We start from the raw sequence: 27,432 nt of genomic DNA, 5'->3' as shown, positions 1-27,432 counted from the left end.
TTTGATTAATTAATTAATTAAATAGTTTAAATAACAACCATAAACACATAATCGGAAAGAATAATAAAATTCAGGACAACAAGAAAAAGCACACAAGATTTTTACGTGGATAATCCCTATCAACAATAAGGAGAAACACGGTCCCGATCTCACGATCCGGATCGCGATTTTGACAACAATGGTCCAAAATAGATCAAAAGGTAAATTAAAAAAATCAAGTATTTTGAGGGGCCAAAAATCTTTATTGTTTCGTAATCATTAAAGTATTGATGTCTTGAAAACCCAGAAAATGAAAAATCCCAATATGAACTTTGTACGAAAGAACTGAAGGAAGCTAAGCTCAAACCTACATAACCTGCATCAAATTAAGATCAAATTCATGGTAAGTGAATTGGATGTTCCATGGTGGGTTTGCTTTGATATTGTAAACTCAAATATGCTTAACAACATAAGCAAAGAACAAGGCAGTACAAAGCAACGATTATTGATGAAGAGATTAAAGCAAACACAGCAACAACTATCCCTGCAATATCATGTATGATAAGGAATCAAAACTGATAATAATTGACCCTACTACTACAACATAGAATCAATATAAGATCTACATCCCAAGAATAACAAAAGGCCAATATTTGGACAACCCGTCTACTACCAACACGTGATAGCTTTTCATGTAAAGGATAATGGTTTGACTAAGTCAAAACATAGTTGATATTATGTAAAGTGTTTAGCAAGATTATAGTGGTGAGACTTAGCATTAGAAGTAGCAGTTTAGAGTGGTTGTCTATAAAACCACACCTTTGCAGCGAGTGAGATTTGAACCTGCCTTTTTTATTCTATTTTGGTAAAACAGACCCTATCCTACATATTCTTTTGGTAGTGCAATGGAGTAAATTGAAAGTCACAATAGCTTCATATTCATCATATTATACTTTCTCCTTATAGATTTAAATGTCATATTACTAGTTAAAATTACAATGTTTAGGAAACCAAGCTAACATAATCCTTGTAGATGTCCATGATGTTGAATAAAAGTAAAATCACGTTTGTTTATAAATTTAATATCCCCATATTCTTCAATAACCTACCTTGAATATTAATCTCCCTTCTCCACACTCTCAACAAGCAAACCCCAAACCCCAAGCAACAGAATGAATAATAGCTCAACCCTGATACGGGAGCCGTATATACAAAGAAGATATAAATAATACAAATTACCTAATTAATGAAAAGTCTGTTGTGTCCTTTAGATATAAACATATTATCCAGATACACCCCCTCAATCTGCACAGGATGAAATGACGGATGGAAATATTGCACTTGTGACGGAAAATAAATCATTAGTGAGGCATTTTGTAAGAATATCCACAACATGAAGTCAAGAAGGAATATGTCAACCCGCAACCACCCCTAGCAACCATCACGCTAACAAAATTATAAACATCTATATGCTTATTAAGTTATTAGTTACTACGGTCATGCTGTACAGGATTAGCAGTAAGATCTAGTTGTTTAGATCCTCTAACAGGTTAGCTAATATCAGTCGACATGTTTATTTCAGAACACAAATAGGTGAACTCAAGACAATGAGATTAGCAACCACATATTTGAAGAAATTTTATAAACTCAAATCTCAAAAAATAGGTGAACTCAATGCATTTTCCTCTGCATTATTATCTATATACAAGACCCAAACTTAGGATTTTGGAATTTGGATTTCATGCCACTGCCTCTGTATTCTATACACTTATAGCTTTGTTATCCAGGAATAATTATTTATACTCAAATCAAAGTTAAAACAAATTTAAAAGCAATTAAGAAAATATAATTTTCAGAACTGACCTGATGAACAATTATGGTTCTGAATCTATTCAAGATCGAGGCTCCCTCTTCTTCTTTCTTTTGGACAGAGCACTTTCAGCAAAATCTCAAGTTAACTATCGGGATTTCTCTTCACAATCTTCGGTTTTCATTGATTTATGTAATTGCTAACCCATTACTCCAGCAAAACTGCATATGTATGTGGTATAAAAATAAATAAATTAGAAGAAAACAAATCCTTTCACCCATGAAACCAACAAGTTAGACCTGCAAGACACTATGCCTACATGAAAAATCAAGGTTAACTTTAACATTCAAGAAAAAGAGAGATATAATGTCTAAAAACATTCAATGGAATTTTACTATCCTACATGAAAAAATCAAGGTTAACATTAACATTAAAGAAAAAGAGAAATATAATGTCTAAAAACATTCAATGGATTTTTAACTAATGTTTTAAACTCCACATTTCATGAAAAGTACCCATTTTTGGATACTCAATAGTTCTACAACAGGAACATACACTCAATGTTACACTTGAGAGAAAAAATAATTAATCATTTTCCAAAATTGGTGAGATACACTGGTTTCCATACACTTTTGTTGACTGATTTCTACACACAGAGTAGACTCCATATCACTAGGGAAAACTCAATACTTTACAACGTGGTTCATTTTTTGTTGGCACCTCATCCAATTAAGCCCAGGAATCTGGGTCTCAGTAATGAGTAGATGGGAGCAGAATCTTTTTCTTTTCACTTCCTCTTTCACAATGCTATAAGGCCTATAACTCCAGTTATAGAAATGGTTACAATTTGTGGTAATTTACACTTGTAGTTTCTCAGAATTTTTCTTTCTCGGAACTAAAACTTGAATTATGATGACCAGATTTACATCCAACCGAAAGATAGAACCCATTTAGTTACTTATTCAGATGACTGTTGAGTTATACAATGGACATTATATGTACGGGTGGTTCTAATTGACTCTGGACACAGCAGAGTATGCCTGGTGCTTCTGAATAGCTATTTTTTACACAGTTATTGAACCTCATGATATACTTTTTACATGCGTTAATTTTTCCACAGGTTGCTATCTTGTCTCAAACTTTACTTGAAACATCATCTCACAAATGCTTTCCAGTCTATGCTCTTGTGCCAAGAATTATTATAAATTTGCAGTTCAGTCACAGCGGTTACAAATTCATAATTTCTTACAGACTTTATTGATGGTGACTAAAGTAGAGCACAACTCAGCCATCCACATGATTGGCAAACAAGCACCTTACTGCATTTCAAAGTGTACTCAAAGTTCTACATAATCATCTTTGCCCAATTCTTACTAATATTAAGAACCCACCAAGCCACTTATATGCATGTTTCAATTTCTATGCTAAAACAGTACTTACATTCAGGCATTAACATTGTACATATCAACCACAAGTCCACCATCTATACTAAGTAACATAAGAGAGACTCTCAAAAGCTGATTCACAGGCTTACTGAAGTAAATTATAAGACATCTTACTCTGCCCCATTGTCTATCCTACAAATGTTTACTCTGTCTCATTGTCTATCCTACAAAAGTATTGCTCAGTTAATTATTGAAGACACAGTATCAGATTATTGGGCAAAATTGTTCCAAACATTCTTCATTAACTTAGTTTCCAAGGTAGTGCTACAGAGTAATTAGCAAAATTGAGCTTAGAAATAAAAATTGGCAGACAGAACTGAGAAACAGCCCAAAAACAAAAATTATTATAAAGCTTTTGTAACAAATGTGTTGTGGGATATAGCTAGCCAAACAGTAAGACAAACAACATCCAATAATATGACCTTGACAAAGCTTTAAAAACAAACAGCAAACAGCCTGTAGATAAAATGCATTACTATTACCTGTCATCATTCGGCATCTACCAGTTTATGTTGTAGTCTTTTTTATGCGAGTGAGGTCAAAGTTGTGCCTTAACATCCTTTGTGCAACACCAAGCTCTCCACATAAGTATCCAGATATGAACAACGAAAGTATTTCCTTTGTTGTACTTGATGACTCGTTATGTCATAAGACATCAGTTTGTTAAAGTCATGTATCAACAATGTACCAGTATTTTCAACATACAACATGTGCAAATTGTGCATTGAGCAACAATCAAAGAATCTATAGGCATCCAAATTAGAATCTCCAGAAGAAAATTGGCACCATGGCTCCTTTCCGTGATTCTTTTCAATCACCCATACACAAGCTCTTACGCGAGAAATACCAAAAACTGCTAATGACCCACCAAAGAGAAAAAGAAACTTGCGCATTTCCTCCCCAAAATCCGGCATCTTCAGAAAACTAAATTCCTCGGTATCTAAGTCAAAAGAAAGAAGATGAGTATCTTTCCCCGGGAATCCATAATAAGGTCTCCAGTACAATGCCCCTTGGGAGAAAACAGCCCCATTCCTCAACCTCATTAAACTAAAACACCACCTTGTAACATTTCTCCAGTCGGGTTTAACCCTCCAAACACGGCCACTAAGCGAATAAATTGCAATCTCAATCGACAACTCCGAAGCTTCGGCATCACCAAGCTCCACTGCCTCCAAAGCAACCACTTTATAATCCTTACTCAAAGGTGCAAATCCTAGATAATATCCAACATTACTAAACTTAATACATTTAAGAGGGCAATGGGGAAGTAACATGGTTTTCCTAATAGAAGGGTTCCACAAACTCAACTCTTTCGAATCCGAATCATGGAAAGTAAATCGCCCAATTAACATCAACCCATCAACCATAACACTTTCAAAATTCATTCGAGATTCTAAATTCGTATCAAGTTGAGCAATTTTTCTAATTGAATCACTCCGACGAATTATAAATTTGAAATCAGAAAATGTTTTGGGTATAGGTTCAACAGCTAAAATTCGAGGATTCTTGTAAAATTTGAGATGCATAGAAATGAAATCAGGAGAATCAATTAAAGAACACCAGGTTTTACAAACACACCTGAATTGTAAAAGGGTTTTCACCGGCGACCTGGCAAAGACCTCCCTCCATAAATCTGGGGTTAAATAGTGGTGTTCTTGCAATGGTTTTTGCCTTTTCCGACCCCACATTTTGAGCGATTTGCAGATTGGAGGATCAATGTAAAGAGGAAGAAGACGGACTGTTAGTTGATGGGGTTTTGCATTTGGGGTTTTCTAATTCGTACGAAGTATTTTCTCGTATTTTTTAATGAGATTTCTATTTTTTTAAAAAAATTGGCAAGTCGTCTTGTATATTGTGTTACTTCCTCGTCCCTTGGGTTTATTTTTTTGGTGTTGGGTTGTCGGGTTTGTTGAGGTTGGGTCGTGAGCTCATGGCTATCAGGCTACATTTTTTATTTTATTTTTTGAGAAAGGCTATTAGGCTACATAATGTCTAAGTTCAATATTTAAATTGATTTTGTTTAGGATTTTTTTTTTTTTGATACATTGTAACCATAATTTTTTAGTGTTATATACTTTCTTCTATACAATATTTTTTTTTTCAGGATTGGCGATGTATTATTTTAAAATTATAAAATATAACTAAAATAGTATAAATTGAGATGGATATAACAAGATATCACATCACTATATTTTTGCTTAGATATAAAACATCATAGCTAGTCTAATTGTTGCAAGTACTTAAAAAAAAAAAAAAAAAAAAAAAACATTTGACAAATTATCACATTTTAACATAAATATATTTTTTTTGTCGGTTATTGTATTCCCCACTCGAATATACTAAGCCTCCATTGTTGAAATTTAGAGGGATTTCCATTGATTTTTACATTTTAGTAGTGAAACTTCAATGTTGTTTTTTGTGCGTCGTTTATCTTTGTTTTTGTTATAATAATTCTTTTTCTAAAAGAAACATAATTTTGTTATCTTTGTTTTTGTTATACATGGGATGTTGGACTTTTTTTTACTTGTATATTAGGAAATTTTTACTTTTGTTACCACTAAAACACCCCTATTTCATTTTTGCTACCCATTTAGGATTTTATTTTATTTTGCTACCACCTAAAATCACATAATTTAAATTTCATTACGGTTCCGTTAAGTTTATTCAAAAAATGAAAAAAAAAATAAAAAAATAAAAATAAAAAAACCTAACCACCCTCAACTGCCCAGCCCCCTCCCGTCAGCCAGCCTACCCCTCCCCCCTGCCGGCGCCCGGCGCCCTAAGCTTCGGCCAACGCCGGTGATCCCACCCCAATCCCTTTGCCCCACTTACACAGCCACCCCCCCTCCCTTTTCCCCTTCTTGCTGCACCGACCCCCACTCCGAACCGGAAACCACCCCCTCTCCCCATTCGCCCCACCGGAATCGACCCCCTCCCCATTCCCCCACCGGAATCGAAACCCCTCCCCATTCCCCCACCGGAATCGACCCCCCTCCTCGTCCCCCACCCAAAAATCGGCACCTTTAACCCTAAACCACCAGCCCGAAACCACCCTAAACACCCGAAATCCCAATTGTAAATTCCCAATTTTCTGCTTATCCAAACATCCCAATTTCCACCATTATTACCATACTCTCTTCGATTCTTCTTCCATCACTATATTCAGTAACCCTCTCATTCTGCAAAACGCACAATTGCCCGTCTTCTTCCTCGTACAGTGATCCTCCATTCTGCAAATCGCTCAAAATGAGGTATTTAGCCCCTGATTAATGGAGGGAGGTCTTGCTTAGGTATTCGGTCCAAACCCTTTTACGATTCAGGTGTGTTTGTAAAACCTGGTGTTCTTTCATTGATTCCCCTGATTTCATTTCTACGCATCTCAAAATTTTCCAGAATAATCGTGCAAATACTTATTTATTAACCGTTGGATATAAACCCAAAACAGAACTTGATTTCTATTTCACAATTCGTCGCAGTGATACAATTAGACAAACTGCTCAGTTAGTCAAGATTATGGATTTGATATTGTTTGTTGCAAGTGATCTGATTGATGGGTTGTTGATGATCCACTGCTGTGATCCGATCCATTTCATTCCTAGAGAGATGAGGTTGTGGAACCCTTCTATTAGGAAATCCGTGATACTTCCTCATTGCCCGTTTAAATTTAAAATAAAGGATGATAGACGTTTTTATACAGGATTTGATTCTTCTGCTAATGATTATAAAGTGATTGTTTTTAAGCTTGGTGATTATAAAGCTTCCGAGCTGTCAGTTGCATTTGCAATTTATTCTCTTCGTGATCATCGTTGGAGAGTTAAACCCAACAGGATAAATGTTCCCAAGTGTTGGTTTGAATTAATTCGGTCCCGATATGGGACTGTTTTCTGCCAAGGGGCCTTGTACTGGAGACCATATATTAGGTTTTCTGGAGAATATGGTCATCTTCTTTCTTTTGACTTAGATGCCAAGGAATTTAGTTATGTGAAGATGCCAGATATTGAGGAAGATATGCTCAGGTTTATTTCCTCCTAGGGGGGTCATTAGCACGTTTGGGTCATTAGCACTTATGGGTATTTCTCGTATAAGAGCTTGTGTATGGGTAATGGAAAAGAATGCTGGAATTGAGCTCTGGACACAATTTTCTTCAGGAGATACTAAATTAGATGCCTATGAATTTTTTGATGGTTGCGTAGGTCATAAGATGCAGACTATTTTTTTTTTTTTGTTTTTTGAAGGAAAGATGCATAAATTGTGAATAGTAGTGTTAGTTACATCACCAGAAGTAGAGGCTGGGACATCACCAGCAAAATAAAAGTTATGGTTTACAAGTTCTGAGCAACGCTCACTTTCAAAAGCTACACTACAAGCGGGAGGAGGATGATACAAAAGACAGGTTTGGTGCATAGCCTCCGAGTTACATCTTGCATCTTTCGCAACTAAGTCCACTACTACATTACATGTTCGCTCCTCAAAGCGCAATTCCAGATGATGAAGCTCCCTTAGCAGGTCCCTGCAGTTTTTAATTAAATTAGGCACATTAGCTAGAGTTAGATCAATGGTTATATCAGCTACTGCCCTCTTTGAATCAGAGCAGAGAATAACTTTTTCCCAGCCTTTCTGCTTGGCCCAGAGCATACTCAATGTAATGCTTTGAGTTCAGCTTCATGACTGGAAGAGCAATAGCTTCTCCAAGTGAATCCCTCAATCCACTCTCCTAAGTGGTTTCTGCAAATAGCACCCACACCAACTTCTTTGGTAACCTGAATGAAGGATGCATCACAGTTTATTTTTAGATAGGGAAAGGTGGGAGGAGACCAGGCAGCAGGAGAGGGCTTTAGACTTTCTGAGTTACAGCTGGAGAAGTAGCACTCAGAAGCAGCCCAAATGCACTAGCGGACAGCTTGTTTAATTGGAGAATTTTTCTTGTTAAAGATCCATGTGTTCCTTCTTAGCCATATATGCCAAAGAATGAATGAGAATAGGGTATTCCAAGGGATAGCATTTAAGTTAGCTGCTGTGTGCTTGAGGTTTTGTTGAAACCAGGACTGCCAAGATGAAGATGAGCTAAAAGGGATTGGGGAAGGGATTAATTCCCAGAGTTCTTTTGCTCGGGAGCATTAGACAAATAGGTGAAGGTTTGACTCCTCATAGATGGGGCAGAAGGGGCAAAAAGGTTGAAGATGGGGTAATCTTTGATGGAGGTTTTGGTTTTTTGCTATCCTGTTCCAAGCAAGTTGCCAAAGGAACATTCTGATCTTAGGGTAAGACTGAAGTTTCCATATATTTCCCCAATTGAAGCATGGGTTTTTATATTTGGTGAGCTCCAATAGGCCTGTTCTTGCTTTTGAAGAATCAAATTTTCCTTTATAAGTCCAGCTAGAGTAGGCACTATCCGGGGAATCAGTCAGAGAAACAGATTTCAAAAGCTCAAAGAGAGAGTCATTGATTTGGAAGGAGAGGAGAAGCTCAAGTTGCAATTTTGACTGAATTCGGGAGAGGCATTGAGAAAGGTCAAGGGAGAGTTTATCACAAGGGATGGGTCCTCTGAGGGTTTTGTTCAAAAGCCATCTATCTTCCCAAATATTGATAGTCTTCCCATCTCCCACATCCCACATTAAGCTCATCTCGAGTAATTTCCAAGCTATTCCTATGCCCTTCCAAACAAAGGAACCTTTGTTGAAAGGTGTAGGATACCTTTTATTCTCAATATACTTCTCCCTAAGCAACTTTGCTGCCCACCCTTTGTTATTATATAATGACCAGCAAAGTTTAGTTAGGGAGATAGTGTTGATGTGGTCATGCTTGGTAAAACCAAGCCCCCCTTTAGCTTTGGGCCGACAAATGTTAGCGAAAGAAATCCAGCTCATCTGTCTTCCCTCTCCTGAGTTTACCCAAAAGAAATTAGAACAAATAGAGTCTAATTTTTTACATAGAAACTGTGGGAAAGGAAGCACTTGCATATAGTATCTAGGGATCGATTGGAAAGTAGATTGTATAAGAATAGCTTTTCCTGCCTTGGTTAGCAGTTTAGCTTTCCATGATGCAAGTCTACTTCCAACTCGATCAATGAGGAATTGGAGGTTTCTTTTGGTGTGTTTTTTATTTGACAAAGGAAACCCCAGATACTTGCCAAGGTCAGGGGTAGTAGTTATATTAAGTTCATGCTCGAATTCATCAATCATTGACTGGGGTGTGTTTTTTGAAAACAAGATGGAGCTTTTTTGTTCATTCAATTTCTGGCCCGACATGTTAAAGAAGTTGGTAAGAGTGTTGGAGAGGGAGAGCAGGGTTTTGTGGTTGGTTTGGCCAAAGAGAAGGACATCGTCCGCAAAGAGGAGATGAGATATGAAAGTTTTCCCCCCTGAATCTGAATGGGCCCCAATGCTTATCCTCACACTGTTTATGAATCATTCTGGATAAATATTCCATGCAGATTATAAACAAATATGGTGAAAAAGGGTCACCTTGTCTCAAGCCCCGGGAAGGAGGGAAGGAATCAGAAAGCTTTCCATTAATGAGAATGGAAGAAGAGACCGATGAGACACAGCTCATGATAAGGTCAACAGATTCTTGGTCAAAGTTAAAATAGAGGAGGCAGTGGTGAATGAACGTCCACTCCATTCTGTTGTAGGCTTTTTCCAAGTCTATTTTCAAGGCAAACAATCCCTTTCTTCCTTTTTTCTTTTTTTCCATGGAGTGAATTATTTCAGATGCAATGATAAAGTTAATATCAGTGCCCCTCTCTGGCAAAAAACTGTTTTGATTGGTGGAGATAATCGAATCAAGTCTTGGTCTTATTCTGTTTACAAGAATCTTAGATAGAAATTTGTAACAAGAATTAACCAGACTAATGGGTCTGAAGCTGGTGATTTTAGTAGGATTATCAATCTTTGGGATCAAGCATATGATCGTCTTATTAATAGAGGGAGGGACTACTTTGGATGTGAAGATGGAGGACAGAAGGTGGGAGCATTCATCTTTTATCTCATCCCAGAAGTGTTGGAAGAATAAGGCATGGAAGCCGTCAATTCCTGGTGCTTTGAGGGCCCCAACCGAGAAGACAGCTTATAAAATGCAGACTATGTATATAAAAAATTCCGCTACATTGTTGATACATAACTTTAACGAACTGATGTTTTATAACATTACGAGTCATCAAGTACAACAAATGAGATTTTTCCAATGTGTAAATCTGATGAATTATGTGGAGAGCTTGGTATTGCACAAAGGATACGAAGGGTGCGACTTCGACCTCACTCACTTAAAAGAGAAAGCAGGACAGATGGCTGATACTGAACGATGACAGGTTATAGTAATGTGTATTAAAAGATGGGTTGTTTGCTACTTGTTTTATATTTTTGCCATTATCAAATTTGGATGGTTGATTAGCTATATCCCACAATATGGATTATTGGATGTTAGTCATGTTACAATAGTTTCGTATGTACGTAATGCTTAATTATCAGCTCATGGGAAGTTGCTAGAGTAATGTTTGTTGGCTTTGTGAATTAACATAGAAACAACTATCTTGCAGTGAGGGTCATTATTTCACTTGCCATTCTTTCTTTCCTGGTTCAACATTTCAGATCAAACACTACATTGAAATTAATGATAGGAATATTGATGCCAATTAATCTGATAATGTGTCTGGCATGATTCTATTCATATAATTCCAGTATAGAATATGGGCCTGAGTAGAATATTTCGTTTAGTAAGTTTGTGGAATATGTCTGAGAATTTTTTTGTGTTAGTATTGATGATGGATTGGTAGTCGGTGTTGAAAATTTTAATTCCTGAATCTGAGTTTTATTTTCTTGTATATTTAGAAAAATGCACATGAGAGGTGAGTGAAAATTTGGGTGGGTTCTAGATGTTAGTGAGAAATGGGCCAAGATGATTGTAGATGTCTGAGATACACATTCACCTTTATTGCCTCAAGGAAGTGTAGAATTCCATAGCAGCCTCTGACAGTAGGAGTGGATATTTGAATAATTAATTTTCAATCAACACATGAATAGGTGCATGTCTGTCAATAATGTGAATGGCTGGGTTAAGCTTTATGGAGTACTTACCTATCATCATCATGAAAGTCTGCACAATCATTAAGCTTTAGCCATGGTTGGAGTGAAAAGAATAATATATGTCGTGGGCATATAAGCTAGTTTGGCCAGAAGTTGACTTTAGCCATAGCTTTTTTTTTTGCTGATGCACATTCATATTCCCCAATTGAAAGGAAACAATGAGTTACTTCCTCTTTTAGCCTGGAAAATGCCTTCATTTAAGATCTGGTCTGTCCTGAATTATCCACTTCAGCAGTTTAAAACTTCCTTCTTAGTCAAGAAAAAGTACTGTGAATACTTATCAATTCTCCTGTAGTAGTGGTAGGCCAGTAGCCATCCTACTTGTGTTGTTACAATTCATTCAGGTTAGTTACTTTGTTTGTGGATAGTGTGTAACATCCTCTTAAAGTGTTGTATACTTAGTCTATGTATCGTTTAGCTTAGTAAAGCAAATATGTTGCTTATTAAAATAAAGATTAGCTCAGATCTTATTAGTTGCATTTACGTATGGCTAAATATCTTTACTTTATAAATTCTGTAAATTTCATTTTAGGAAAGTGCACTTAAATACGAATCTAAAACCAAGTATCAGAGTAGTCTATCACTATCTTGTCTAGTGATGTCATCTTATATTCATTGATTACCGCTTGAAAACTCATAGTCAATACCAGTTGTTAAATTTTGTTGTTAATGGTAACTTGTACAATCGTTTTAGAATCAAGAAATCAATGTGTTCTTCACAAGTATATTTTGGAAGCCTATCCTGTCTTCATTGCCTCCTTCCTCATTTTGATATATTCCCTTATGATATCATTTTTGTTTTCTCTCTCTCTCTCTCTCTCTTTGGTTATGCTTTGGCATAATGAAGAGATCATACTTCATGGAATAGATGGGGAATAAGGTTCACTTATAAGTTGAAGGAAGAATATTATTTTTGCTGTGTTTGCTGTTACAGTATACCATGTCTGGAATAGTATGAGTCATGTGATGTACCCTGTTTGCCCCTGTTATAACTGTCAATAGGGTATAAGTTGATATTTGTTTTAGAGTTGAGTTTCTTGTTTCTGAAAACTGGTGTGTTGTTGATGTAACTTTCATTAATTTATATGCAGTTCTTCTGGTGTAACAGGTTTTTAAAAGGAGCAACACTGGATTGAGGTATGAGTCTATGAACTACAATGATGAGTGGGAACAGTAACTTGTGGAAAAGCGCCAGATAAACCAACACATACTATTATTTTGCTGCGCCTGTTGCCATGGTGGTATGCCTTGTTTTCTATGGATCTCCCGAGATCATCTCAGCAATGGAAGATTATGCAAACAGGCTTCTGATATTTGTACATGCTCTTTATTAGTAGATGCAGTGCTGCGAGAATAGAAACTTTGGTGAATGGTGATCCTTTTTTATGTCAAATACAGAGTATTCTTTTTAGTGAATTATTATGGGTAACCAATTTATTTATGCTGCATTGTGTGGTCTGCAAGCACTGTGATCAAAATGCAGGTAACATTGTGAAGCCTGAAGAGGTTACAGCCAGGTGGACAAGAGAGATAGCAACCGTGTTTCAGACTTCCCTTTATTATGCATTGTCTTAATGTGGAAATAAAGCCATATAGGAAGCGAAAATTAAGCCAAGGTCTTGAACAGATTCATTACGAAGTACTACCTTGTATGAGACCTAACGTCATCGTGGCCAAGGTCGCCAAGTGTTTTCATTTTCAATGTATGCAAATATATATGCAATTGTAGAATTATGCAAAATAAACGAATAATTGAGTTAGTTTAGATGCATCACAACAATTTTTGTGAGTTCCACGAGCATAAATGGCATTGATGGTTTGTGGCATCGTGCGATCATAGAGTATGGATGGCTGAAAGGCGAAACTGTAGATGCCGTTACTGACATTGAAATGGCTATGAACACTAACACCACACTACCAGTCCATCAATACCATAAGAAAATCGCTCTAGGCTAACAACTCTTTCCGAGTTACTGTACTGCTGGATTTTGTGCACAAAAACCATGGTACACTATCAGATCACTTTATTTGGTACAATTTCTCCTTGAAGTGTTTAGTTTGTTTACTTGAATTTGTTGAATTGAAGCACACTCCAAGAATTTATTTCACGTTTATATCAGTACATAAGAAACTTTCTTCAAAATAAAAGTACATAAGAACGAGACTTTTTTTACATCAAAAACTAAATTAAAAAAAATAATAAAACTAGCAAACAAACCCTAGATTAATACGAAGTAAGCATTACTTTTACCTGTTTAGTATCCGCCATTTTGTACTTTGATTTCACTTTTATGTGAGTGAGGTCGTCAAAGTTTCTAATTTTTTCTACTTGATGGCTTATGATGTTGTAAGACATCAGTTTGTTAAATTTGTGTACCGACAATGTACTAGAATTTTCAATATACACAATCTTGATATTACTATCGTAAACTATGTTACGTGCAAAGAATTTGTAGGCATTTAAATCAGAATCTCTTGAAGAAAATTGGCGCCATGTATTCTTTCCTTGGACTCTTTTCCAATATCTTATGTAGCACCCAAAAAAAAAAACCTAATATCTAGTCAAAGAAAAAAAAAACGCCTAATATGCATGCTCCATATCATATCATATATATCACTAATAAATAAATTCGGTCTCGCAGCCAAATTACGAGACAGCGACACTTGGCATTCTAGTTATTCGCCCAGTTTTGCGCCACGTAGGCGACAAATAGGTATTATTGTGACACATATGATGCTAAGTAAGTGATTTTTGGATAGATTTTATAAGATAAAAATGTTGTATAGAGTTTTATTATCACTATACTTCTAATATTTCATATTTAATTTAATACAAAAGTAATTACAACTTTTAATAAATATCATATAACTCGGTCTTATTTCCATCCTAAAATTCAGTTCTTTAAAATAAGATCCATTTATAATATATTTAATTTTGTTAAAATAATATAGAATCAGTATAAATAAGTTTTAATATGTAAAAATAATTTTGGTCTGGTAAAAATATCTTAAGTTCAGTAAAATTAATGTAAGTTCAATAACAATAACTTTAAGTCAATAATAACATAGACATCAATTTACAAACAAAACTACAAAAAGTACACTATTCTATAAATAAACGATAGGATATCGTATGTTTAAATATCCTGCATTATCAAAATGGATTACAGGACCGTATTAATGAACATTTAAGCCAAAAAGTTTATCCTAAAATTTTATCAACAATTCGGGCATCGCCCGGGCACAAAACTAAAAAATATTATTTAATTAAATATTAAAAAATCTATCAAAAATTCGCTTACTTAGCATCATATGTGTTACAATAACACCTATTTGTAAAAAAAAGAAATACAATAAAATTATTGAAACTCATTTTAAGTGATTGCCTATCATATCATATCATATCACTAATATATAAAGCCGGTCTCGCAGCCAAGCCACGAGACATCGACACTTGGCATTCCAGTTTTTCGCCAAGTGTCGAGCCACGTATAGTGTTTTATTATCGATATACTTCTAATATTTCATATATACAAAATTAAATGTAACTTTTAATTAATAAATATCTTATAACTCAGTACTTTCATTAGAAATAATTTAAGTGCAATAAAAAATATCAAGTTAATAATAACATAGATATTATATAAATAAGCGATATGATATCGTATGTCTAAATAATTTACATTATCAAAAGGGGTTATATGATTGTATTTAAGCTAAAAAGTTTATGACAATCCGGGCATCGCCCGGGCACAAGACATCGACACTTGGTATTCAGTTTTTCGCTAAGTGTTGCACCACGTAGGCAAAAAATAGGTATTATTGTGACACATATGATACTAAGTAAGTGAATTTTGGATTGTTTTTTTAAGATAAAAATATTGTATAGAGGTTTATTATCAATATACTTCTAATACTTCAGGTATACAAAATTAATCATAACGTTTAATAAATATCATATAAATTGGTTCCATTTTCGTCTTAAAATTTGTTTTAAGAAGTTCTTTAAAATAAGATGCATTTATAATTTATTTAAAACATAATAGGAAAACTATTAAAAAAACAATTTAAGTTCAATAAGGATAATTTCAAGTCAATAATAACATAGATATTTATAAACGATATTCACAAACTAAACTACAAAAAGTACACTATTATTTAATTAAATAAACGATATGACATCGTATGTTTAAAGATCCTACGTTATCTTTATTGAAATATGTAATCCTACGTATTAGATTAGAAAACAAAGGTAAAACCCCAGGTCATATTACTGATGAGAGGTAGTCAGAAAAGTCGAAAACAATTAAAAGAACACAAGTTCTTGCCACCAGATTTATGGAGAGAGATCTTGCTTAGGTCGTCGGTCAAAAACCTATCACGATTCAGGTGTGTATGTAAAACTTGGTGTTCTTTTATTGATTCTACTGATTTTATTTCCACACACCTCAATATTTACAAGAACAACAGTTCGTCATAGTGATACAATTAGAAAAGCTGCTCAATTAGTCGCATTACACTTTTTTATAGAGATTGATATGGTTAATGGGTTGTTGCTGACTACGCGCTTTAATTCAAAGTGGTCGTTGAAGTTGTGGAACCCTTTTATTAGAAAATCTGTGTTACTTCCTCATTGCCCTCTTATTCCTAAATCAAATAATGTTGAAAGACGACGATTTCATTTAGGATTTGATCCTTGTGGTAATGAATATAAGGTTGTTTGTTTTGAGCTTGGTGATCGTATAGCTTCCGAGCTATCGATTGCAATTGCAATCTATTCACTATGTGATCATCGTTGGAGGGTTAAGCCTAGTTGGACGAATGTTCCCAAGTGGTGTTTTGAATTAATTGATCACAGTAAGGTTATTTTTTATCAAAGAGCTTGGTATTGGAAACCTCATCCTAGGTTTCAAGGAGAAGAAACCTGTCTTTTTTCGTTTGATTTTGGAGCCGAGGAATTTAGCTATGTGAAGATGCCAGATATTGGGAAAGAAATGCGTAAGAGCTTGCGCATGGGTAATGGAAAAGAATAGAGGAAAGGATCCATGGCGCCTATTCTCTTCGTGAAGGGCTTAAGGTTATGATTATTGAAAATACCGGTTTATTGTTGGTACATACTTATAACAAATTGATTTTTTATAACGTTATGAGTCATCGAGTACGACAAAGAAAAACTTTAGCCTCACTCACAAATCAAAATCAGTACATATATAATGGTGGATATTAAAAGGTGACATGTAAGAGTATAGCACATCAATCTAGGCGTAGTTTTATCCATACTTGTTTTTAAAGTTTCATCATCAAACATAGGCGGATATCCATGTTTGTTTTCTTTTCTTTCTTTTTCTTTTAAAAAAAATAATTGCATCGTTAAATTAAAGATTTGATGTTTATCAATCCATATTTTGTAGTATTAAGTATTTTAATTACTATGGATTTGAGTTTCTATGATAGTAAAACTGCTTTCTACTTGATTGTTGGAGATAAGTCTTAGTAACTAAATTAGTTTAATTTACTTAGTCAATATTGTTATCTCTTCGTATCTTTCTGTTTTGTAAAGTTGTTATACTTAGATAGATATTCTCTTGTAATTAGCTCTAATATTTAGAAAGTAAATAATGTTGTATACTACCTCCGCCCACGAATATCTGCAACAAAGTACAATTTTACGGACTCCTAGGTAAAACTTTTAGGGGATATTAATTGTAGTTGGGTGGGTTTAATTAAGGAGGAAAAAGGAGGGAAGTAAAAGGTCCCACTAGTTTAATTTTATTGGGTGGGTTTAGATAGTGGAATATAGTTGGTGAAAGGGACCACATGAGGCCCTTTTTTTTTTATGCATGCGCTGCTTTTAGGAGGGAAATCTACTTCCCTCCTTTTTTTTTTGTGGAAAATTTTCAAAACACACCCAAATTTCATTCCAAAATTTTGAAAGTCTGCCAAATTTGAAAATTTTGGAAGAAACCAAATTTCATTCCAAAATTTTTCATTTCCCACCAACATACAGCAAATGATTACATCTTAAGTTCACAAAATACCCCATGAAATTCACATTCACCTTCTAAAAGTGCCCACTATAAAAGGGCATACTACTGGTTACATTAAATAAACATAAACATCTTCCACCAATGTTTCTCAAAAGCTTACATCTTAAGTTCACAAAATACCCCATGAAATTCACATTCACCTTCTAAAAGTGCCCACTATAAAAGGGCATACTACTGGTTACATTAAATAAATATAAACATCTTCCACCAATGTTTCTCAAAAGCTTACATCTTAAGTTCACAAAATACCCCATGAAATGCAAAAGTAAAGGTTAAGATTAAATCTGCCTAAACTACAATTAGAGTTAGGATTACGACAGCATTGGGGTTCCGCTTCAACAACACTTCAAAAACAATCAGAAGCCAAAACTTCATCACCAACCTACTCATCTGTGGAAAAAAACAAAAAGGGACCCACAGCAAAACATGGAACAGCCCTTTGATCAGGATTTTTTTGGAATAGAGCAACTTTTACAGGAGGGTCAGTATGAGGCCAATGCACAAGACAACAACAGTTATGAAGCCAGTCAAGGAAACAACAATGCAGAGGAAGAAGAAGGACATGTACATCCAACAAGTAGAAAGCAACTAACAGTCACAAAAAAACGCCAGCTCATAGATGAGTTCCTCATGAAAATGAATCAGGGACAACTACCCAGGGGGTTATTATCAGCAGTGGCAAAACAACATGGGATCCACAGAAGCACAGCAACACGGGTGTGGCAGTTTGTACAAGACAGCATAGCCAAAGGGAATTTTATTAATGTCAGAAGCAAAAAATTAGGGAAAAAAGGAAGACAACCCAAATTTATTAGTGATGAGGAGTTGCAGTCAGTGCCTCTATACAAAAGGGTAACAGAGAGAAGCTATGCAGCAGCTCTGAAGGTATCACATGGATTCATACACAACTTGAAGAAAAAGGGCAGACTTAGAACACATTCAGCAACCAACCATCCAGCACTCACATCAAATCACAAATTGGCAAGACTCAAGTGGGCATTAGCCCATATTCATCCAATCCCCCAAGTAGGAAATCCAACTTTCATTGATATGCAACAAGTGATTCACATAGATGAGAAATGGTTCTACATGAACCCAGAGACAAGGCAATTCTACTTGTTGTCAAAGGAAGAAAATCCCTACATGTGTCAGCAGTCCAAAAGGTACAAAATAAAAGCTATGTTCATGGCAATGATTGGGAAGCCTCTACATGACTTAAATGGGAACATGCTACATGATGGTAAGTATGGAATATTTCCTTTTACCTACCAGCAATTGGCCAAGAAGAAAAGCTAGAACAGAGATGCAGGGACTCTTGAAACAAAGGTTGTTCAGAGTGTAACCAGAGAAGAAATCAGGAAAATGTTGTTAACCAACATCATCCCAGCAATACACAACCAATGGCACCCAAGTTTGTCTAAGGATGTATTCATCCAGTGGGACAATGCCAGACCACATCAAGTTCCAAAGGATGAAGAGTTTAAGGCAGCTTGTACGGCAAATGGGTTCAACATACAAATGGTTTTCCAACCTGCACAGTCTCCAGATCTTAATGTACTGGATCTTGGATTGTTCAATGTCATACAATCCTTGCAATACCAGTCATTTCCAAGAAAGATTGAAGAGCTAATAGAGAAGGTGTATGAGGCCTATGAATGGTTTGATCCAATACTCAACAAGTATACATGGATCACTTTGCAAAGTGTTATGAAAATGATTTTAGAAAAAGAAGGTGGAAACAATTTCAATCCACCTCACATGAAAAAGAAAAGATTGGACAATTTAGGGCAGCTGCCAGAATTTTTAGAAGTTGAGAGGGAACTCATTGAACAAGCAGTTCAACTTCTGAACACAGTTGTTGTTCCTATTCATCAACAACATGAAGAGTATATGGAAACTGAGGTTGATGCAGACTAGGCACTACACAAGGTTTGAAAGACAACATGACTTCCACACCTAACCAAATATGAACTCAGAACAGATTTTTGTGTAAAGTAAGCATATGTTTTTGATTAAATGCTTTTTATGATTTGGTTATGTGTATTTTGCTAGGTTTAAATGCATTACTATAGGCAGTCATGTAAGGAAAGATTGTGTGTATTAGTTATGCAATTGAAAGTTTTTGTATGCAACTCAATGAATTCCAGATTGAATAGCAAACTATGATTTCCATCAGGGTAACATTTTGTTTTCAGCAGCTTTGTGTAGGTTGTTACCTCAACAACAAGTGTTTTAAGGCACTTGTTGGAGCAAAACAAACCTCACAACCTACTCAAAGTGAGTCCCTTCATCATTTGGAATTATGTGAAAGACAAGATACATTGTGGGGACTCATTCATTTCACTAGAGGCACTGACTTGCAACAACAACAAGGCAACATGGAAAAGGGACCCCACACATCCAACATAAATCATCATTCATCAAACATCCATTCCCTTGGCCATTACCATTTCACAAACACAGTCCAAACCTAAGTAGGGACTCCACCAGAACCCATCAAAAACTAACACACAATGTGACCAGAATCCTTGCACAACATCACAGCACCATAAAAAATCCACCAACAGCCCACATACCATCTCACCAGAATACATGCACAACAAACAAACCAACCACCATAATCCATCAACAACATAGGTGAACAACATAAACCATCAGCATAATCCATCAACAACATCAATTAACAACATAAATCATCCGCATAATTCAACAGCATAATCCATCAACAACAACAATTTACAATATAAATAATCAACATAATCCATCAGCATAATCCATCAACAACATCAGTTAACAGCATAAACCACGCATCCAACATATCAACCATCAACCACAAAAAAAGGACTCACAAATCACATATCTATTCCCTTAAAGCATACATAAACCCAAAAAATTCAAGAAAATAAAATAAGGGTTCAGTGTTAGTTACGCTGCAGAGTCAATTTGAGGGGGGAAGTCATTAGGGAACTTGTCCCTTAGATAGCGCATGTAGTCAGGGTCCCACATACTGTAGTCGTCGTGGGCCTCTTCTTCCCACTGCCGGAGCCGGGAGTGGCCCTAGCAGCAGGACTTTCAGGGAAAACCCTAGTCAGATCCTCTGGCGAAGAAGGAACGTCGATAACCACCACCGACTCCTTCATGGCCGCTTTTTGGGGCCGATTTGTACTCGAACCCTGAGACCCTCTTCATGGTCCAACACTTCCCTCTTCCCTACGACCTTCTTCTGACCCGCAGCCTTCTCCTCATCACTAGAGATGTACTCTACTAGCTTAGCCCCTATTTTTCCATGTTTGAATCGAGAAAAAGAAGCTGAACAGCGACGAACTGGTTTAAGTTCTCCAGACCCTCCCTGTAAGGTGTACCTAGTGAAATATGGCTCAATTTCACTGTTTGGAGTGTTAGTTTTGGGGGACTCGTTTAGATCCTTTGAATTACTCATGGTTTTCTTCAGATCTGAAGAAATTCAGAGTTAGGGTTTCACAGAGAGAAGAAGAAGAAAAAGTTACGAAGAACAGGAGAGAGAGTGTTTGATGGAAATGAGAATAAAGAGGGATGCGAAGAGACTTAAACCAAAAATCTGGAAAAAACCAGACCCAAGCATTTAATCTGGGCAGAAACATCTGGGCAAATTCAATGAAGTTCATTGAATGGGGTGGTTGGGTGATTGACAGGGGAGATGAGGGGGTATTATTTGGAGGAATCATTAGGGGGGGATACATTATTAGTAGATAAGTAAAAGTAATTAGGTAAATAGAAATTGTGTTTAGTTTTTTAAGTAAGGGTAAAACAGTAACTAATGGGGTAAAAGTTTACTACAAAAGGAAAAAAAAATGTTTGTTGCAGATACTCAAAGCATCCATATATGGTAATGTTGCAGATATTCGTGGGCGGAGGTAGTATATCTTTTCTTAGTTGTAGTCTTTCTGTAAGCTTATTTAAAGGCATCCTCTGTTATTGGAATAATCATCCTCCGACTAATGAGAATAGTGGACTTATATAAATACAACATAATGATGATATACTATACAAATTAATCACGAGATCATATAACTTTTAAGTTTTAACTTATAGTCATACAACTAGTATAGTACCTATGCAGATGCACGGTTTAAATAGTTCAAATATTAACTCTCATAAATTTTAGACTATTACTTATTATATTGAAAGCTTTTAGTGTATAATAATTTTAGTCACAATAACGTGTACCCATCTAATCATCTATCACGATATTCTGTATCATATTTTCAATTCAATGTTGAATAAAAGGTTCAGAAATAGCTATATGATAAAGGTTTACAACTTTTACAAATATCCTGGTCATGTTTTATCTATTTTAATGTAGTCATGCACATTCACATATCTTATATATTACCTTTCATGTGCACTTTTGTTTTTATCAATATAATAAAACATACTCTATCGTCCCATAATATAGTCATAGACTTTTTAAAAATAAAAAATCAGGTATACAACATTAAATATATTGGTTGAAAAGTCGCCCTAAAATGATAGATCAAAAGTTACCCAAAATAAATCAGAGTCATTCTGACATATATAAAAGTTTTACGTATATGCTTTATTGATAATGATACAATATTTAAATTATTAAAAACAAAATATGAGTGAGTAAAAGTAACTACATTACCCTTATAAAACTTATTATCTCATTGTCTATTTACTTCAAAATCAAATCAGGTTAAACATTACCCAACATAACTTAAAAGTACACTATCCTATCATTGGTTATATATATATATATATATATATATATATATATATATATATATATATATATATATATATATATATATATATATATATATATATAGTGTTTCGAGAGCCACATTCAATGTACACTACTATTATTGTTAATCGGATGTACACAAAAGTGTTTATAATATAGTTGACTTATTTATTGATAAATTTTATCAAGTCTAAGAAAGCATACAAAAAGTATTTTTAAATAATTGATAAATCTATAAAGTAGACCTGGCAGTCCTCACCCAGACCCGATGACCCGACTCGTGACCCGAAATCGACCCAAAAATGTCGACCCAAAACCCAAACTTGACCCGACCCAAATTCTTTTTCAAAATTTGTGTTTATAAACATATTTTAAATTACCATTTTCATGACTAAATGTAATCATCTTAATTATTTATAAAATTAATCAAAACAGGTCTGTTATTGTATTTAGTATCAATTAATAAGAACAAAAATCAATAGAGATATACAAGTACTACACAGTAGTACATACTTTTTTTTATTTTATTTTTTAAATATGAGTGATTAAAATAGCTGAAATTTTTTCATTCTAGAGATGTCACATGCCAATTTAGAATTTAAGCACTTGTGTCTAATATAGATATATACTTCTAACTTCCTCTATTTCTTTTAAGTTGACATGTTTTGACTTTGTACATTATTCCCATAGAGCATCTACATCGGCTAGCTACAAGCGCCACCTAATAATTTAAAACTACATCTAATTCTAGCTACAACCTCTCTTGTAGCTTTGCAAGTCCCGTATAATATTAAACATCCTACTTTGTAACATGGTGTAAATGAGTATACGGAGGACAACTAAGATGATGGAAAATAATATGTGTGATAATATTTGTGTTGTAGAAATTAAAAAACTACCCGTTAATTTTAAATTTCGTTTTTTTACTAAATCCGTTTTTGATATGAAGGTTTTTTTCTATATTTATTATTTTATTTTTAACAAAAATAAATTAAATATATTTCTTCTGTTCTTTTTTAGTTGCACTGTGAAATTTGTACAATTTATGTTTTTTTTGTTCGACAAAATATACAGAGTAGTCATGTAAGATATAGTCAATTTGTTTCAATTTATATTTTCACAATATCAAATTCTAATAATTTTTGACTAATAAAAAAATTAGAGATATAACAGACGCATTTAAAATTATGCATAATAACTGTGAAAGTTAAGAGGTAAGAAAAAATTAGACTGCTTATTTACACCTGTATAAAAGAATTACCAACAACCAACAAAACACATTGGGCTTTGTGAAACTACGTTGCTCTACAGAGTAGTGTAGTTAGTTGGAGGCTTTGAGCTACGACATCAATCCTCCCACGGTGGAGAGCATGATGCTCCAAGCTTTTGTGTAATACTTCGTAGCAAGCAGGTACCTAATGTGTACCGCTGCGGTTGCTCACTACTTAAACTTTATTTATTCATTTATTTATTTATTTTTTAGATTTTAGTGCTAAGAAAAAACACATATAAATATGTAGGGTTTTATTAGATTCGTCTAACTTTTAGTTTCAAATACTCCGTATCAAATTCTTTATAATTTTTGCTACAATACATAATTAAATAAATTTACATTATTTTTTAATGACAAAATGACACGTGGAGCTGTTGATTGTAGTGCCCTCTGTTTTAGTATAGTTATAAATAGATAGATAATATACAACCAGATTATATGCATGCCAGACATAACTAAGTGACCTAGGTATACATGTAATTATCTCTAGCGATCTTATTTACCATAGTGTAAAATCGAGTTGAAACAACAAAATCGAAAAACCTTAGAAGCTGATAGAACATCCGAATATATAGATGGATAGGCAATTCAATGAAGCTGAAGTCCTCGAGATCAAAGTCGAAACAGACAACGTGAGCCTAATATTCAGGTTGGTTTAAACAATCTTCTATCCAATATGCAGCCCCTTCCAAACATACCCTCCTCCACATTGCAATCTCATTACACTAACGGGCGAAGAAGCTTGTGCAAAGGACATTACATTACAATACGAGGAGTAGCGAAATGAACCTTTTTTTTTTTTTTTTTTTGTTGTTGTTGTTGTTGTTGAGTTGAACCCTATCCTATATATTCATTTTGTAATGCAATTGGATAAATTGAAAATCGTAATAGTTATGTATTCATTGTAATGTATGTACTTTCTCCTTTATAATTTTTTTGGCGAGATTCTCCTTTATAATTTAAATGTTATGTTACTAGCTCAAATTACAATGTATAGGAAATCAAGTTAACATAATCCTTGTAAACGTTTATGATGCTAAATAGAAGTAAAATTAAGCTTATTATATAATTTGTCGTAAAAAAAAAAAAGCTTATTATATAATTTAATATTCCCGCGTTCTTCGATAAAATAAAACCTACTATATGTTGAATCTTAATCTCCCTTCTCTACAATTTAATAAGAAAACCCTAATCTTCTTAGCTAAAAAGTAAAGGATGCCATTTATTTAAAAATTCGTAAATCAGAATTTCTATCCTACTCTTGGTTTATATCCTCTTATGTGAGAGGGTATAATTTACTAATTTTACATCTAGTCGGAAGACTCGTAACATCGAACTATATATTATCAAGATTAATTTACTAATTTTACACCTGGTCGAAAGACTTGTAACATTGATGTATATATTATCGAGATTAACTTACTAATTTTACACCTGGTCAGAAGACTCGTAACATCGATGTTCGTATATATTATCAAGATTAATTTGCTAATTTAAACCTAGTCAGAAGACTCACAACACCGCTATTTATATTATCATGATCATAATCTTTTGACATAGTCTCCCTTATATTTTTCCATCTATGCTAACTAGCGAATATTTTTTTTAATGTTCTTTCTTTTGTTAGCAAGATACAAAATGAATCAATCACATTAGCAAGATAAGAGATTACAATCACATATTTGAAGGGTTTCTACACACTTAGAACTTAAAATTAAAGGTTATTATATTAAAATTAGAGTTACTGACTAACTGTGTTCATCATGATGTCAGTTACACGCATATGGACCTTAGGTCCACAATTATATTATTGCGAACTAGGTGCACACACGGTTTTTTGTAAATTAAAAATCTTAATAGTTGTGTAATCTATCTCTTGTTTTTTTGGTTAAAAGGTACTAATATTAAACTAAATTAAAGGTATGTTGCACGGTTTATAACCAGTGCCAAAATACAAAATGCACCTTCGTAATTACGGTGGCTGATGAGTTGGTGGGCTTCCACTTTCAATTTCATAATAGTTGTGTAATCATTGCAATATATCTATATGATTTCCTTTATTATTAAAATGTGATGTTACTAATTCAAATTACAATGCCTTGGAGCCAAGTTAGCATAATTCTTAGAGTTTATGATGTCAAATAAAAGTAAATTTAAGCTTATTAAATAATTTATTATTCCCGTATACTTCGGTAAACCTACCTTGAATCTTAATATCCCTCTTTGCAATCTTAATAAGCAAACCCTAATTAATCTCCTTTGCTAAAACAGATAATATTAATTAAGTTATTAAGTAAGTAATGGATGACATTTATTTTAAAAATCCGTAAATCAGAATTTCTACTCTGCTCTTGGTTTACATCCTCTTAATTATGTGAGAGGGTATAATTTCCTAATTTTACACTTGGTTAGAAGACTTGTAACAGCAAATTATATATTATCAAGATTAATTTAATTACTAATTCACACATTTAATTACTAATTTACACCTGGTCGGAAGACTCGAAACATTAAATTATATATTATATAAGATTAATTTACTAATTTTACACTTGGTTGGAAGATTCGTAACATCGATGTATATATTGTTGAGATTACCTTACTAATTTTAAACTTGGTCGAAAGACTCGGAACATTAATATTCGTATATATTATCGAGATTAATTTACAAATTTTACACCTGGTCGGAAGACTCGTAACACCGACGCATATATTATCATGATCATAATCTTTGTACATAATCTCCCTTATATTTTTCCATCTATGCTAACTAGTGAATATTTTGTTTTAATGACTTTCTTTTGTTAGCAAGATACAAAATGAATCAATCACATTGGCAAGATAAGACATTACAATCACATATATATTTGAAGGGTTTCTACACACTTAGAACTTAAAATATTGGACAATTATTCAATGCATTTTCCTCTGTATTCTATATTTCTATAAAAGACCGACCCCAACTTTGGATTTTGGATCACTGCCTCCGCGTTCTATACATCTATCATTTTAGGGTCTTGCTTAATTGTACATGATTCATTATGTTGTATTCATACTCAAATTAAAAGTTAAAACAAATTCTAAATGCAATAAGGAAACATAAGATATTCATGCCGGTTCATAAACCAATCAACCATTCAAATAATTACACATTATTGATACATAATAATTGACTTCATAAAGTCAAATGCTAATCTCTTCTACGATGAAACAGTACAATTACCAAGTAAATGGTACATAAATCTCCATAATTAATTGGATAGGATTCTACAATAATTGGTTAAGAATTATTAAAATTAACTTTCAAAGCCTCTCTCAAGAACCACACACTACCCTTTAAATACCCCTCAAGTTAGTACGCCTTCTTACACCACCACCACAAAATAGCTTATTGATTTAATCATTTCTTCCCATCCTTCATGGCTTCATCAATGCCGAAGAAGGAATCCAGAGGTCGTCAAAAGATCAAAATGGCTAAGATTAAGAATCCTAGTCATAGACAAGTGACCTTCTCAAAACGCCGTTTAGGTCTCTTTAAGAAGGCTAGTGAAATCTGCACCCTTTGTGGTGTAGAAGCCACAATAATTGTGTTTTCCCCTGGCCAAAAAATCTTCTCTTTTGGTCAGCCAGATGTTGAATCTATAGTCAATCGTTACGTTAATCGTAACCAAATATGTTCTGAGGGTGTCCATGGAGGTCAACAAACTACTACTATGCGCGAACTCAACTCGCAACTGTCCAAAATACTTGATCTCCTAGAGGCTGAAAAGGCTAGGGGCGAAGTGTTTGACAACTTGAAGAAAAATCCTAGCCAATGCTGGTGGGAGCAACCTATTGATAAGCTTGGCTTAAATGAACTCGAAATTCTGAGAGCTTCAATGGAGAATCTTAATATGAATATAGCTACGCAAGCTAATTTCTTGGAGAAAAACACTTCTTCTCCAATTCATCAAATCCATCGAGGATAAAATTCAAGGGTTTACTGTTCTGGATCAAGTCAGCAACATTCATAAGCAACACTTCTTCTGAATATAATGTCTTATTAATTAGTTT

The 27,432-nt window shown here is 34.3% G+C and overlaps 3 protein-coding genes across 4 annotated transcripts; 2 read left to right on the top strand and 1 right to left on the bottom strand.

Annotated features, from left to right (window-relative positions):
* Positions 1 to 5,113, bottom strand: LOC110686682 (F-box/kelch-repeat protein At3g23880-like). 2 transcript variants are annotated; one of them, XM_021863290.1, is made up of 4 exons: positions 3,717 to 5,113; positions 1,843 to 2,010; positions 1,219 to 1,284; positions 1 to 355 (listed from the first exon to the last, which is right to left on the bottom strand). In XM_021863290.1, the coding sequence occupies exon 1, from the start codon at positions 4,920 to 4,922 to the stop codon at positions 3,786 to 3,788; it is 1,137 nt and encodes a 378-aa protein (XP_021718982.1). In that variant the 5' UTR covers positions 4,923 to 5,113; the 3' UTR covers positions 1 to 355; positions 1,219 to 1,284; positions 1,843 to 2,010; positions 3,717 to 3,785. The 2 variants fall into 2 exon arrangements, with proteins under 2 accessions (XP_021718982.1, XP_021718981.1); XM_021863289.1 differs by lacking the exon at positions 1,219 to 1,284.
* A 12,675-nt stretch (positions 5,114 to 17,788) lies between these two features.
* Positions 17,789 to 18,658, top strand: LOC110686760. The gene has a single exon (XM_021863365.1). It carries the CDS (start codon positions 17,789 to 17,791, stop codon positions 18,656 to 18,658), a length of 870 nt encoding a protein of 289 aa, XP_021719057.1.
* Positions 18,659 to 26,810: 8,152 nt separating this feature from the next.
* LOC110686759 (agamous-like MADS-box protein AGL61) lies at positions 26,811 to 27,347 on the top strand. Its single transcript, XM_021863363.1, has one exon. It carries the CDS (start codon positions 26,811 to 26,813, stop codon positions 27,345 to 27,347), a length of 537 nt encoding a protein of 178 aa, XP_021719055.1.
* The last annotated feature ends 85 nt before the right edge of the window (positions 27,348 to 27,432 follow it).

This window comes from Chenopodium quinoa, unplaced genomic scaffold (genome assembly GCF_001683475.1).
Source record: "Chenopodium quinoa cultivar QQ74 unplaced genomic scaffold, ASM168347v1, whole genome shotgun sequence".
NCBI lineage: Eukaryota > Viridiplantae > Streptophyta > Magnoliopsida > Caryophyllales > Amaranthaceae > Chenopodium > Chenopodium quinoa.
This window is presented reverse-complemented; position numbering and strand designations above follow the sequence as displayed.